At 42.1% G+C, this 16,783-nt stretch overlaps 1 protein-coding gene across 2 annotated transcripts; it reads left to right on the forward strand.

Annotated features, from left to right (window-relative positions):
- The first annotated feature begins 1,190 nt into the window (after positions 1-1,190).
- On the forward strand, positions 1,191-16,492 carry LOC131926999 (uncharacterized). Of its 2 annotated transcripts, none has more exons than XM_059282638.1 (3): positions 1,191-1,427; positions 11,626-12,080; positions 13,839-16,492. In XM_059282638.1, exons 2-3 carry the CDS (start codon positions 11,892-11,894, stop codon positions 15,282-15,284), a joined length of 1,635 nt encoding a protein of 544 aa, XP_059138621.1. In that variant the 5' UTR covers positions 1,191-1,427; positions 11,626-11,891; the 3' UTR covers positions 15,285-16,492. The 2 variants fall into 2 exon arrangements, with proteins under 2 accessions (XP_059138621.1, XP_059138622.1); XM_059282639.1 differs by lacking the exon at positions 1,191-1,427 and adding an exon at positions 5,648-5,692.
- Positions 16,493-16,783: the final 291 nt, after the last annotated feature.

The raw sequence follows: 16,783 nt of genomic DNA on the forward strand, positions 1-16,783 counted from the left end.
AGATCAAGTCATTAGTAGCCAGAGAACCGAACCCCTGACTTACAGGTCATCGAACGTACGCTCTACCCGGATGTTAAAAGGTGTAAATGAGACACACAAAAAATTTCGACGTAAGGTCTTTGTTAAATGTTGCTATTTTTACTTTCTCGTATATACGTAGTATAGAGAAAGTATTGTAATCGTGCAAAAAAAAAAAAATCGAGATTTTTACAAATCTCGACGTTTTACACCTCACTGATACGGAAAAACATAATTTTGCAATCTTGTCCGTATGTCTGTGTGTGTGTGTGTCTGTCCGTGTGTGTGTCTGTGTGTAAACACGATAACTTGAGTACCGTTACAGCTAGGTTGATGAAATTTCATATATAAGTATTTTATCAAAATCGTAGATCCGTATCAACTTTTGAGCAATTTCCGATAACCGGAAGTGGTACTTTTCCTACTTTGAATTTTTCAAAAGCCTATAACTTGAGTACTATTTCAGATAGATAAATGAAATTTCACATGTAAGTAAAAGATCTAATTCTCTACCTTCTGTTAAATTTTGAGTAATTTCCGTTGACTGGAAGTAGTAATTTACGCTACTTCCGATTTCTCAAAAAACTAATGTAAATTTTTAAAGTACTAATAATATTGCGCACTATTATACGCGTTTTTATTCGGCGTTTGCTTGGTGCGCAATGTTTTTTTTATGAGATTCTATTCTATTTTTAAAAGTTTAAGTATTTACAATGGATTAAAAATCATAACTATATCCCCAGTTACCATCCCCTGTTGTTTTATATAAGAATATTCGAGAAAGTTTAGGGGAGATCACTACCGGTTTATTATTTAAAAAAAAGACCTAGTGTTTTGTAGTATTGTTTTCGTTGAATACTGGTGCTTTATATCAATATTCTATTGTCTTTTTAAAATATAATGCAAATCAACGCACCAATTTTGTATTGTTTTACTAAAAATTATAGTTCTATTTCAAGATTTTCTTGGTATTAATTATCCCGACTAATTAAAACGCACGAGATGAACCAGGTGTGGTCAAATTATGACAGGTAATCGTCAAGCGAAACAAACTCTCGTGTATAGCAGTGAGAGCTTGTTGAATCCATGCCCTGGAGCCGTCACGCTACACAGGCTGGGAGCGGGGTGGGCTAGTGGAATTTCTGCCCCGTTTTACATCGCAGACGACACCGTAGCGCCCCGCGTCACTCCCCGCATTCCGCAAGTGTATTGATCTCAGTCCTGCATCGACTGTGACCAACGACCGACCTGTGACCGACCAACAGCACGTGCTGGGGTCAGGATCAGATTTGCCGCCAAATTTCTTGAGGACCTGCTCAGTGTTGGATTACATACACGTCAACAGTTTGGCTTGGAGAGTACACGACTGATTCTAGCGGTGGTACAGTGATGTAAAAACGTTTCTAAAGGTGAGAAACTTAGATCACTTGATACTTTATAATGAGTTTATTACTTTTTAAATAAGGCTGAAGTTGAATAACTATATCTATATCTATACAGTGGCGTAGCGAGGTCGGGTGTCACCCGGTGCGGCACTTAATGGTGTCACCCCCCCAGAGGCATAGAGACCCTTCCCAGGGACAAACTTTCAAATTTTCGATTTGCACCCCCCCCTCAAACTTTCGATTTGCACCCCCCCCCCCCCTCGAGTTTTCGATTTGCACCCCCCCCCTCGAGTTTTTCTCTATATATTTTGCTATTTTTTTCCTTGGTGTCACCCCCCTAAATGGTGTCACCCGGTGCGGTCCGCACCCCCCGCCCCCCCCTCGCTACGCCCCTGTATCTATATCTATATCTATATCTATATCTATATCTATATCTATATCTATATCTATATCTATATCTATATCTATATCTATATCTATATCTATATCTATATCTATATCTATATCTATATCTATATCTATATCTATATCTATATCTATATCTATATCTATATCTATATCTATATCTATCTAATAGTAGATGTTAGAAATCTCTGTACTGGTGTATTAATGTGGTGCTAGCATTAAATATCCCACCGAGAAAATCGCTTTTCTACCAGGATTAATTCTCATTGAGGTTTAGTGTAGAGTAGATGGATGAGTTAGTTAAAGAAAGAAGTTGTTCTGTAGGCCTAATACAGAGGGTAAAACGTCTTCACAATTATGTTTTCTAGACAAGCATCAACGTTAACCTTTATGTAGTGTAGATATGACTCCACGTTTTATGAGAAATACGATGCGGACACGAATATGTCTTACCCACCCCCCCCACCCCCTTTTACCCCATGTTGCTTTGTGATCACATGAGATACTATAACATCCGAGCTTTCTCCCCCCCCCCATATCCTCTACCCCATGGTGTGTTATGATGGGTCTAACGAGGGCTAGATCACACACGTTCTTACATCACACGAGATTCTATAACAGCCGAGTTCTCTATCCTCCCCCCCCCCCCCACCGTATACCTCATGGTGTGTTATGATGGGTCTAACGAGGGCTAGATCACACACGTTCTTACATCACACAAGATTCTATAACAGCCGAGCTTCCCCCCCCCCCCCCCCCCCCATATCCTCTACCCCATGGTGTGTTATGATGGGTCTCACGAGGACTAGATCACACACGTTCTTACATCACACGTGAACAGGCTGTCATCTCTGGAACTAATGACGTCACGGCATGTTTAGGAATCGTTGACGTCTTAACAAGTGTACTGCTTCACAGTTACATTGGAGTGACGCCACTGGAATTGTGATTAGCGTCACGGCTTCTATGGGGGCACCCACCCCCCACCCCCCAACGCCCTGTTTAGATCAGGCTCGACAAATGGCCAGCTCTCTATCAGTGAACACAGGAGTGATGTTGTCGTAGTCTGCTGTCTATGGATGGTGTGGGGTCGGGGCGTCACACTCACTGGATCAGCTGTTCTGATATTTGGGACAATTGAGTATGGTTGGGGGGGGGGGGGGGAGGGGATAAATAGTGTGACGTCACACAGTTGCAATTGAAAAAAAAACCATTTCGTATTTTTCGAACGGCCTCGTAAATATTAATTGACCAGTATAACACATGCATGCCCAGCTCAATGAATATGTAAAGAAATAAAAAAAAAATTGTAATTAAATAAATGTGTGGTAGGTGGTGTAGGCTGTTACGTTTTGTGACAATAGAAAGTTGGGAGCGAGGGGGGAGGGGGATAAAATCGTCAATAAAGTGTGACATCATTTATGGGCGACCTCTAGAACCATAGACTCGCACGATTCATTGAATGAAATATCTCAACCAGTTCTCCAGTCCATGACCAACACGGTGGTAACACTCAATCACTCATTAATTCAGCCGCTAATTATATGGTTCAAAACAGAGTGTATATTTTGAAAGCAACACATTATTTTGATCTTGTGACCACAACCATGTACACATAAGTGTACATTTATACGTACACGCAGATACACGCAAATCAACATAGCTTGTATGATTTCCAATTCGGCATTCCAGATAAATATGTTTAATGGTTTGCAGCTTGAAAAGAAGACGTTAAAATATTTGAATGGTGTATTCTGCCCCCTACCGGGCGAACACGGGTTATCGAGCGTTATACGACAGGTCACCACGGGGGGTCATACGCCAGGTCACCATGGGGGGTCATAAGTCAGGTCACGTGATTACCATAAACCGTTGATGCGGAGAAGTGAGTGGGACGTTCTGTCCCCCAGTCGCCCACCTCAGCTGTCTTACCTGTGGGAACGGGCCAGGTGTGTTTACCCCGGCGAACAATGCGTGTCGGCCTATTGTACACGCCTATTGATTTTCTTTACCTCCGTGATTAGCCCAGTCAGGTGTTCGATGATCGTGTGATCGATGTATCGATCTGATCCTGATAGACTAGCATCATTAAATTATCCGCACTGTTGTTATTTCCTGTTATTAATTACCCCGACAAGTATAAACGTTATTCTATAAATGACGTCACAGAGATCACGTGAATGGGGACGTACGGTGGATGTGACGTCATATCAAAATGCGCATTTATATAATAACGTTATAAGATTATTTAAATATGACGTGCTTGACCTCTTTAACAAAAGGCGTCCTCGGGTCAAGTGTGTATGTGTGTGTTGTGGGGGGGGGGGGGGTCAAGTGGCGCCCCACACTGAGGTGACACCCAAAAATGTAGACCAAAATATCAGCCAAGTGTAAACAACCAGAGGACCACGAGTGACTGAGTGACTGCGCCAGTTTCTGATACACACATTCTTCTTCTTCTTCGTTCTTTATGGTAATGTTGGAGGGGGCTTCCTCCAACACAAGTAAGTATCGCGTGTTATGCGCCATAGACTCCGACTTTTATTTCTGGATTCCATAGCCTTTGTCCACCTAAGAACAATCTGTACTCAAGCAGTTGATTGATTGTTGTCTCTAGCTGACGGGTCTCACTTCCCCGGGTTCCGAACCCGGGACTTTTGATGTTGATAATCAAGCGCACTCCTCCCCGACCACAACCCTCCAGATACATACGTTACATGTGTTTTACAGTGTCCGGGCTGTAGGGCTATCCCAAAAGTCCCGAGTTCGGATCCCGAGCGCGACCACCCCGTTTTAATCTTCTCCTAAGTAGGTAGTAGGTGGTCAAAGATAGCGTATTCACCTTTGTAATTGTAACAACCAGTTCCCTCCCCTTTCTAACATCAGTATTTTTTTTTTGTTTAAACTGTTATCCTCTTATACCATTAGATTTTTGTTTACTTGGGGGTAAGGGTCACTTTATGTGGGCTATCCCAAAAGTCCCGAGTTCGGATCCCGAGCGCGACCACCCCGTTTTAATCTTCTCCTAAGTAGGTAGTAGGTGGTCAAAGATAGCGTATTCACCTTTGTAATTGTAACAACCAGTTCCCTCCCCTTTCTAACATCAGTATTTTTTTTTTGTTTAAACTGTTATCCTCTTATACCATTAGATTTTTGTTTACTTGGGGGTAAGGGTCACTTTATGGAAGGGTCATGGGGGTCAAACTTATTGGGATGATGTGTTTTAAAGGGACGGGATTTGAAAATCTGCCAAGGTCGTGTGACGTCACGCACGGTGATTCCAAGTTCAACTACGGTACGCTCTACTTTAGCTGCTGACTAGATTTCGATGGCCAGTTTCTTACGTCAGTTCATTACGGAATTTCATTACGTCACTTCTTTGGATTTTAAATTGACGGTTAAACTAATACCTAATTATAGGCAAACTGCATACTACAGTAGTATAAAAATACTGTTGCATAAAGACATTATATTACGTCATGTGCGAAAGTTCTCGGTAAAATGGCCCAAATTAAAATCAGCATTACTTCGCGCTAAATTTATCAAATGGGTATGTTCCGTATCAATAAACGAAACTGCAATAAAATCTGTAATACGCTAATACACCAGCACTCCTTGTAAAAGTAATAGCTCTATTTAGACGCCAAAACCTCAAGCAAACACACGCACACACACACACACACACACACGGAATGTGTGGGGGTCCTGTAGACTTTACAATTTCTAAGAGTCATGTGACGTCACGGCTTATGATTTTATTAAAACGAACTAAAAATAGCGCCCTAAACACGCAGTGCTTAAAATAGCACCGGGGAGGACGGAAATTAAAACACGACAAATATTTCTAGCAGGCGAATGTGTTGTGCCTAGCTGCTAAACGTGGGGTAAGTTTTCGTGTTTGTTTACAACTTTAGGTGTCGTTTTTCGTGTTACGTGAACAGTATTGTGTCTTAGTTGCATCCATTGTCCCCCGTTTGTCCCTGATTTGTCCCCCGTTTGTCCCTGTGCATTAACTGAGCATACACATGCCGATTATGGCCACGATTGTGTCACCGTGTCTTATCTTTTTATCACAACTGGATTCGTTTCCTGCTTGTTTTTATGTGATATAAACCCCCCCCCCACCACCACCACTAACTTAAAGGCACCAAGATAACGATTTAATAAAGTGCTAAAACTGACAGTTCGAAATATTTTAGTTCAATGCCAACATAGTTTCCATTAGTTAAAATTATTTTAATTTGTTTAATGGGACCATGAATGTATAGTGTAGGCTTTCTCTTTATTCCATTAGGAACTAACACTTATATTACTTTCTCGCTACACCTCACTCATACTTTATGGCTACACGCACTCATACTTTATGGCTACACCTCACTTATACTTTATGGCTACAAACAATAAAATTACACACACCTGCTTCTCAGTGGCTACCTATCCGGTATCAACAGCAGTTTAATTCCATCATCACATCGCTATACATCCCACACCACATAGCCCCCCCCCATGCAGAGTTTCTTCCAGGCATCTCTTCGGGGGGGGGGGGGGCTAAGCCCCCCAGAAATTTTTTTAGCGCCCCCCCCCCCCCCGAACGAAATGAAATTTATATAATTTATATAGAAAATATATACTTTTAACAGTGTCCGCCCCCCCCCCCCCCCGAAGAAAGTCTACCACCCCCCCGAAAATTTCAAGTGCCCCCCCCCCCCCCCCGGAGAAAAAAGTCTGGAAGAAACACTGCCCCCATGCCATCGACTGTTAATGTCTTCACTTACCCGAGTAAAGTCTACCAGAGCAACCAACAACAAATAAGCAACGACAGAAGAACCCACACACAACTGTCACACAAAGACAGAAAGAAAAACCACAAAAGCCAATACAAAACTCCACGTAAACCCACACAAAACTCCACATAAGCCCACACAAAACTCCACATAAACCCACACAAAACTCCACATAAACACACACAAAACTACACATAAACCCACACAAAACTCCACATAAGCCAATACAAAACTCCACATAAGCCCACACAAAACTCCACATAAGCCCACACAAAACTCCACATAAACCCACACAAAACTACACATAAACCCACACAAAACTCCACATAAGCCAATACAAAACTCCACATAAGCCCACACAAAACTCCACATAAGCCCACAAAAAACTCCATATAAGCCCACACAAAACTCCACATAAGCCCACACAAAACTCCACATAAACCCACACAAAACTCCACATAAACCCACACAAAACTCCACATAAGCCCACACAAAACTCCACATAAGCCCACACAAAACTCCACATAAGCCCACACAAAAACTCCACATAAGCCCACACAAAGCTCCACATAAGCCAATACAAAACTCCACGTAAACCCACACAAAACTCCACATAAAAACACACAAAACGCCACTTAAACCCACACCAGAACGAAAAAAAAAAGCCAACTAAATCAATCAACATGATTGTCTTGTGTAAAAAATCATTGTTTTAAAACCAACAAATCTGTGCGTCTGTCTACCTGTCTGTCTGTCTGTAACTTGACTCTAGAATTTGATCCATGTGTAATTCATACGACCCCCCCCCCCCCCCCCCGCGTGACAACCTGGCTTTAAGCAGTACCTCAAGAAAGGTTGTTGTCTGTGTTTCCGTCTTTAGCGTGCTGAATTTATTGTTTTGTTGGTTCAAGGTCAATTCAATGCCGCTTGTATACCAGTTTGTTGGTACATGTAGACTAGACCCGTGTACTTGTACTTTAGACCCGTGTACTTGTACTTTAGACCCGTGAACATGTACACCAGACCCTTGTTGTTCCTGTACATTAGACACGTATAGACCCGTGTACTTGTACGCTAGACCCGTAACCTGTACATTAGATCAGTGACAAGATTTGACCCGTGTACCTGTACATCAGACCCGTGTATCTGTACACTAGACCCGTGTAGACCCATAAAACCTGTACACTAGACCCGTGACAAGACTTAAACCCGTGTTCCCATTGACCCGTGTTTCCCATTGACTCGGGTCACACCACCTCGGTAGATGAAAACCTTGCAAGTTGCAGAAGCATGTTTTATCGGAACTTGTTTTAAGTTCCAGAACATGTCGCCAGTTCTTGGAACATGTTTATCAATTCCCAGAAGTTGAGATAAAAAGAGATTAACGTTAATCTCGGGTCTCGTGCTGTCGATGACGTCACACACAGAAAGGTTTGCCCGTGAGTAGATTGTTGAAGTAAAGACAGCTGAGGGTGGGGGGGGGGGTGGGGGGGGTACAGATACGACAGGAAATAAAATTGTTGGAGAAAAAAAAATCATTTTCATTTAGCTAATTAGCCGTGACGATTGTGTCGGTAATTAAATTTTTAGCATTCCACGGCCAACATTGATAACCACCGAGTGTAGAACGTCCAACCATAAAAACCCGGAAGTCTGATATCGTCTGCTGGTCCAATTACGTCACCACCAGCTTGGGAAATGAGATTTGCGGGTATGATATCTACCTGTGGAGGTGTGTGTGTGTGGGGGGGGGGGGGTGTATGAGGGGGTGGGGGTGACGTTTGTTATCAGTCTGTCTGGAACAATCTGACCACACAAGATCGATTTCGATTAGTCTGAGTATTGATTGGAAACTTGTGGGGGGGCTATTGTCGTGTCATTAGAATTGTTGCTGTGCAGGGACAATAGTTGTGTCATTAGACTTGTTGCTGTGTGTGTGGGGGGGGGGGGCTGGGAGACACCGTGTAGGGACGGGGAAGACAAGGAGTGGTGTTCTGTGTGGGGTAAATCTGTCGTTCAAAAAGTTGGAGAAATTCTGGTGTTCAAATAGTTTGAGAAATTCGGTCGTTCAAATAGTTGGAGAAATTCTGTCGTTCAAATAGTTGGAGAAATTCTGTCGTTCAAATAGTTGGAGAAATTCTGTCGTTCAAATAGTTGGAGAAATTCTGTCGTTCAAATAGTTGGAGAAATTCTGTCGTTCAAATAGTTGGAGAAATTCTGTCGTTCAAATAGTTAGAGAAATTCTTATGCCATAAACACGTTGTTAAAAAAAAAGGTCCATAGCGATGTGATTCATTGAATCGTTGAGATTTAAACCTAAACCTCACCTTAACCTTATCCTGGTTGTTTTTACGCTCATGATGAACAGGTGAGTAACCCACCTGTTCTAGATGTCATAACCTTGACCTGCTTAGTCATGCGACACAAACAATGACTGCATTGATTTATTTGGTTGGTGGATGTTGTGGTTTAGTTTAACTACATCAACATGACGGCTGCTGTGGGTTTAGTGTGTGGGTTTAGTGTGTGGGTCTACTGTGTGGGTCTAGTGTGTGGGTCCAGTGTGTGGGTCTATGGTGGGGATTTATTGTGTCGGTGTGTTTTGTAGATCTTTTTATGGGTGTGGAAACTGCTTTGGTCTGCTGTTAAGAATTCACCAGGTGTGTTGTGTGGTTGACCAGGTGTGTTGTGTGGTTGTGTGGTTGAGCAGGTGTGTTGTGTGGTTGAGCAGGTGTGTTATGTGGTTGACCAGGTGTGTTGTGTGGTTGACCAGGTGTGTTATGTGGTTGACCAGGTGTGTTATGTGGTTGACCAGGTGTGTTGTGTGGTTGACCAGGTGTGTTATGTGGTTGACCAGGTGTGTTATGTGGTTGACCAGGTGTGTTATGTGGTTGACCAGGTGTGTTATGTGGTTGACTAGGTGTGTTATGTGGTTGACCAGGTGTGTTATGTGGTTGACCAGGTGTGTTATGTGGTTGACCAAGTGTGTTATGTGGTTGACCAGGTGTGTTATGAGGTTGACCAGGTGTGTTATGTGGTTGACCAGGTGTGTTATGTGGTTGACCAGGTGTGTTATGTGGTTGACCAGGTGTGTTATGTGGTTGACCAGGTGTGTTATGTGGTTGACCAGGTGTGTTATGTGGTTGACCAGGTGTGTTATGTGGTTGACCAGGTGTGTTATGTGGTTGACCAGGTGTGTTATGTGGTTGACCAGGTGTGTTATGTGGTTGACCAGGTGTGTTATGTGGTTGACCAGGTGTGTTATGTGGTTGACCAGGTGTGTTGTGTTTTTGAGTGTTGAGTTCAATAAATGTAACTGTACACTTCTTCCACCACCCATCGACCCGTCGTTATAAAACGTCTCGATATCACGTGTTACAGATGATTTAATCTCCGTGTTGCTAATGTATGTGTGTGTGCACGTGCCAGTTAGTGAGGGAGTGAGTACATGGTAGGCCCATATGCAGGTCTGCGCTTGAATGGGGTAATGAGGTTGTTATTCAGAAAACAGATTTTGTTAGGCATAAAAAGGTAATATGAAATTAACATCTACGATTGTGATTGCTTACACTTCTTACATTTTCTGAGTGCTTACTAATGGCAGAACTTTCTTTTGCTTTGAACAACTTCTCTTTTTCTCTCAAAATAGGATGTAATTAATTCGTTTAGAATCCGTATTTTCAAAGTTTTAAAAATATAAAATTTAGAGGGAAATACAATTTTCTATAGCGCTAATTCCAGCAGACTCACCAACCTTAAAATATTTGCTTTTGTTCACGGAATATGCACATAGCTATTCCTCATTTTATTATAAACGGGCTTAAATACTTAAACAACGTCTTGAAATATTGTCATTTAGATGTGTGTACTTATACGACGATCATGAATGTTGTGTACAGCTGAGTGTACATGCATGACGAACATAAAGTCATGAATGTTGTGTACAGAAGAACGTCACAAACATGTGTGAACGAATGACGTCATTGAAAAAGAAAACCTACTGATCTTATACCCCCTCCCCTAAGCCTCACCCCACCCCACTTCAAAAAGCCCACTACATAAACTGGTCTATCACAGTGAATTGTGACAACAAGCCGTCAATACACAGCCTATCCGGTGAACAGGGAATTTTATCCTCCCAAAAATTTTACCTGTGGCAGAAGTCAGCGGTGACAGTTCGCGTCACACCCAGCCGGGGAACAAGCAACACCCATAGAAATCACACGGGGGGGGGGGGGGGGGCTGGGCTTTTCCTTATCGGGTTTATGCAAACAAATCCATCTCGTATGCTAATCAGATCTACACGCCTCGTATACACGGGACATTCTACATCTCATTAAAATATGAGTGCTTGCATCAAGTGTTGAATGGTAAATATTTTCATCTCCTGAGCTAGGTAATAATTAATAGGTAATTTGATTAAGTCACAGCTAATTGAGTAGTAACTAATTAATTAGGTACCAGCAAATTAGGTCACGGTTAATTATAAAGTACTTTATTAAGTAACAAACTAGTTGGTTAGAAACTAATTAGGTCACAACTAATTAGTTTGCGACTAATTAGGTCACAACTGATTAGATATTAAATTAAGAAAAACACCCATTGGATAAACAGTAATTAGGCAACGCCTTCTCAGGTAATAACCAATTCGGTCATTGTGTATTTAGTGAAAATAGTCAATGGCTAAAACTGTTTCCGGAAAAACCTGTGCTAGATTCTATAGACTAGAGTTTTTATACACTTTGTAAACAAACACATGTCTTGAAAACATACTGGAACATGTAGAAATAAAACACTGGTATACATAACAAAAACATAACAAAAACTTAACAAAAACTTAACAAAAATATAACAAAAACATGCTCTACCTTTTGGTACTAATAAACATTCTAAACATAAATGTAAAAAAAAATTACTTCTGTACCCCAGTATTCACAAATGTGATACACCTTATTCTAATCCAGTCCATGTGAATACTGGGCAATTTTTTTTTAAGTCGCCGATTGACTTACCATTTTTTTCTTTATTTACAGAATCGGAACCATCGGCCAAGTTGTTTTTATAAATCGTCAAAAGGACAACCAGCACCACATTCAGCACCACCAGAACGACAACATAGCCTGCACCACAACAACGACAAAATGTTCCGCTAGACGCCCTTGACGCAAGGAAACTTGTCATTTGTTGCTTCAAATTTTTGTGACGCTATTCTCATCTCCGTCACGCCAAGATGCGGCGCTGTTAAAATCTACCAAACTACGTCACCTACCTGTAGAAAGTACAACTACACTAACATAAAATGTCTTTCTTTTCCGGGGGAAAACCCAAGGAAAAAGACCCCTTCGCCACGAAAACCCAGTTTTACGTGGAGTTTCTGGGGTGGATGGAGTGTAGGGGGGTCAGGGGTCATATGTACACGGAACCGGTCATACAGGAGTTGAAACAGAGGAACCGGAAGCCGGAGAGACCGCCCACATTAACCATACAAGTAAGTAAGAAGGTTCCCTCGTTGTCTCATATACGGCGCCATATTTAAGCAAAGTTTTGATTTCATATGTATAGTGGACAAATACTCTTTAAGACCAAACGACCCATTTGCCAGATGAAGTAGAGCTCATCTGTTTCTTTGACCGAAGCATATATGGTATACTCATCGTTATGCAGGCTTCCGTCCTTCTCCGAGATAATAGAAAAATTAATTAGGTGAGAGTCAGCAATTAATTAAAAAGAGCCATAGTTTTGGTGTTTTGACCGGAGTTCTCTAACGATACACCCGTTGTATTTTGTTTCGTTAAATTTCTATCTAGAAATTTAGGGATAGTTTTATAACACACAACTCGCCAATATAAAAACCTGTAGGCAACACACAGACAGATGGCACACACACACACAAGAACACACACGCATTCACATAAACACACGAACACGCACAGACGGTACCAATCCACACACACACAAGCTTAACCAACACACTCACTTAAGAACGCACACACACACTCACACAAACCCACACCACAGGAACAAAACCCCCACAACGTTTCATAACCAACACACACTCACACAAACCCACACCACAGGAACAAAACCCCCACAACGTTTCATAACCAACACACACTCACACAAACCCCCACCACAGGTACACAAACCCCACAACGTTTCATCAATGTAACTCTACACGTGTACAGGCCCACGTGTTCACCTGCTTGTGATGGATTACATTTCGCCCGTGTAGAGGTATTAGGATAATCCATGTCACGTGATCTCCCTTCTGCCTTAATCCCCGGCACATTAAACCACAATTCATGTCGAACAACAGCCCGGGGGGGGGGGAACTTTGTTTCATCTGCTGGTTTTGTTCTACAGTCATGTTTACAGTCAAATTAACAAACAAACCTATCTACAGTCCAGTTAACAAACACAACTTCACTCAATTGTTTGAACATACAAACGTACCAATGTGTTTTAGAAATTCATTATAAGTCTGCTATTGAAACTTTTCGACATAACATACTATTTTCTCTGCTGACAAAGGTTGTCGGGATGTATGCATACACGTGATATAGAAGATACGTGCTCAAAAATATTTTTTTCTAGGCTAATTTGGAGATCACTTATTTGATACAAGTTGCTTTGTATCTGAGAGTATTTTTCCAAGAATATTTTATACGTTAAACTCGACTAACTTGGCCAGATATATCTTAGTGTGAAATGCTCAAAGTGAAATTATTGTTTTAAAAAAAGGACCCTGGTAACATGGACTTAATAAATTATTGATTAAATAATTGATTAAAATAAGCCACAGAATGTAAGACAGACATATTTCTTTGCTACTATGTGTTAGGTCATTACTTTTACACCATATTTATTTTTTAAAACCTAACACCACAAACGTATCTGTTTCATGAGATATTCGCTTTGTCCTACACCTGTTTCATAAGATATTCGCTTTGTCCTACACCTGTTTCATGAGATATTCGCTTTGTCCTACATCTGTTTCATGAGATATTCGCTTTGTCCTACACCTGTTTCATGAGATATTCGCTTTGTCCTACATCTGTTTCATGAGATATTCGCTTTGTCCTACACCTGTTTCATGAGATATTCGCTTTGTCCTACACCTGTTTCATGAGATATTTACTTTGTCCTACACCTGTTTCATGAGATATTTACTTTGTCCTACACCTGTTTCATGAGATATTTACTTTGTCCTACACTTGTTTCATAAGATATTCGCTTTGTCCTACAGGTGAGCAAGAAGGACCTGAGGATCACCCAAGAGGTGGAGGACCACAAGAAGAAAGGCATCAAGAAGATCAAGTTCCCCACCATCCCGGCCAGGGACATCACCTACGTGTACCAGGCACGCCACCCCGACGGCCGGCTGGACGACATCGTGGCCTGCATCTACCTCGGCTACATGCCCCGGACGCAGAAGCTCGTCCACGTCCACGTCTACCGGTTCGACGAGGCGAACACGGCGAACCTGTTCGCGCGTCAGATCGGGGTGCTGGTGGAGGGCAACAGGCAGCACATCCTGGACATCGAGAACAGCCTGGCCATGAAGGGCGAGATCGACGAGCCAAGCCTCATCACGCTCGACGCCATCCTCGAGCACCACACCACCGACTCCGCCGTCGGCTCGGCCTCCAGCGCTTACAGCGACGACGAACCTCCGACTTTCGGCAGCGACGAGATCGACCCTGACCTTCAAAGTTTAAATGACGTCATACCTTTCGACAACGTCGCCGACGAGCTGCGCTTCCGGTTTAAGCTGGAGGATTCCCCGCTTCTGCTCCCGCCAAAGGATTACGATACCATTAGCCGCGCGCACGGAAATCTGGCCAAAATCAACCAGAGGCGTTGTCTGAACATGAACATTGTCGGCCCGATGGCCATCAAGGAGAGCTTGTCCAAGGAGAGCGGCGTGGATTCCATCTCCCCCACAAGCGACACGTCCAGCACTAAAACCGACTTCAAAACCTCACCCAAACAGCAGCACAAATCTTCCCTACCTCAGCACGGGGTTCTGACCAAACAGACGTCGAAAGAATCCATGCAGATACCTCTAAAAAAGGAATCCACCAAAGGCAGCCAGCACTCCGGCAGTACCTCCCCGGGAACGCCCCCGAAGTCCGGGAAAGATTTTGTGTACCCTCCCAAAGTGAAGAGCCCGCCCGCCAGCCCTAAGCTGTACCGTCAGCCCGTCCGGCAGAATTCCCAACCCACCCGACCCCAGCCCGACCCCCGGTACCGAGACGACCCCCCGGCCCACTACTACCCCAACAACGACTCGGATGACGTGTACACCAGGCACAACAAACTCTCCCGACCCCCCGGGGACCTGCTCGACGAAATCCCCCCGGACTACAACGACGATGACGTCATTGACTCCCACAACGGCCGCTTCTATCAGCCCGTGCTCACGCGCAGCATGCCCGCTGACGTCATTCGCGCTGAGATGGGCGGCGGCTCCAGGCCCAACAGTGGGGACTCGCGGCCCAACCGGCGCAACGGCTCCGTGCCCTACCCTGGCGACTACCCCCCAGCCAACCAGAACAACTACCCCCCAGCCAACCAGAACAACTACCCCCCAGCCAACCAGAACAGCTACCCCCCAGCCAACCAGAACAACTACCCCCCAGCCAACCAGAACAGCTACCAACCCAGGCGCGTAAACTCCACTAAAAAATAACGTGAAAACAATGTACACCTGCCAACCTGACATCCCTACAGCTGCCAACCTCACATCCCTACAGCAATCATTCAAAACAAACAACAATCATGGAACATTTCGATACTGCATCAGATTCCTACATCGTCATCGATTTTTTAACATCGACCAATATTCCGAAATCAATGTACATTCCGATATAGGATACACGTTCTGAATCAACAAACCGAAAATAAACATCATTCCACCATTGATCGAATCCATCAACAAGTTAAACCAATTAACAAACCAACTAATCGACGTTCCAATATAAAACAGGATTTAAAATGTATTCAACATCCCCAGTTCATTAATGCATTATCTAATAACTTAATGTTGTGAATCTTATGGTAGGAACGGTGGAAAAACAAATGACCACGGCAAAACGACACTGATGTGTTTAAATTTTGTTATTTTATTTTTTTATATTTTGTTGTTTGTTAATTTTTAACTCATTATACATTTTAAAACTTTAAACTTTATTGTAAATAGAAGCAGATTTGTAAAAACACAAGGATCTTCGACATGATTAAAGAAAATGTATAACAGACAAACTATAAACCACTGAGTAATATATAAAAATATATTTGTGTGAGTTTGTATGTGTATGCGTGTGTGTTTGGCGAATATTTTTCACCATTGGATTTGACATGTTTCCGAAAGTTTTACCCATTTCTATAAACTGAATGCTAGATCAAGATTACTTTTTTTTTTTAGAAAATAGTTTTAAAATTTTTCTTCGAACCCTTTTGACTTTGTTATAATATTTTGATCACTATATACAACTTATTGACGTATTGACCGTAACTAAATTGAATGTTTAAACTATTAATATTTTCTTAACATTGCTGTTTTCTAATGTCAGGTTTGTGTGTATTGATCAATCCTTTGAAATTTCCTATGTAACATAATTTTTTATACCAAACTATCCCCTCCCCCCCCCCCCCCACATCCCCCAAATATACGATTGTTTTTTTTATCGTAAACTAGAATTGTCTTTTTAGCGTTCACCAAAATCAAAACATATTTTAAAATGTTATTCAAAGGTTCAAATAACAATATTAATGCGGTTATTTATTTATTTATTTTTTGTGGGGGGGGGGGGGGGGGGGAGGTGGGGGGATACCAATAGGTTAATGTTTTTGGAAAAAGCAATGAATGATGAATTTAAAGAAATTAATAATGAATTTCTAAAAGACTAATTCGCACCTTCGCTACAAATTTTAATTTCCCAAAATTTATTTAAAACGTATTTAAAATTGTGTGTTTGTTTGAAAATAGTTTTGTAAATTATTTTCAAAATTCCCTCACAATCATTAGCCGATTATTTGTTACTTTGTGTATCTGTGTAAGGTATTTGTAGATCGTTATGAACAGATAAACTGAGCATCGGGGTCGATGCATTGTTTAGATTGACTTTTTTATATTGATATTTAATGTATGTTATAAAAGAAGTTACCGGTAATTTATTTTTAATTTAA

The sequence above is a fragment of the Physella acuta genome, unplaced genomic scaffold, assembly GCF_028476545.2.
Source record: "Physella acuta isolate Inbredline_101_S28 unplaced genomic scaffold, ASM2847654v3 ptg001357l, whole genome shotgun sequence".
Classification (NCBI taxonomy): domain Eukaryota; kingdom Metazoa; phylum Mollusca; class Gastropoda; family Physidae; genus Physella; species Physella acuta.

Bases quoted from the DNA above. Each gene is read 5' to 3' on its own strand.
- LOC131926999 (XM_059282638.1), top strand. From the start codon at position 11,892: ATGTCTTTCTTTTCCGGGGGAAAACCCAAGGAAAAAGACCCCTTCGCC. The intron at 12,081-13,838 runs GTAAGTAAGAAG...TTTGTCCTACAG, and splicing joins CGCCCACATTAACCATACAA to GTGAGCAAGAAGGACCTGAG.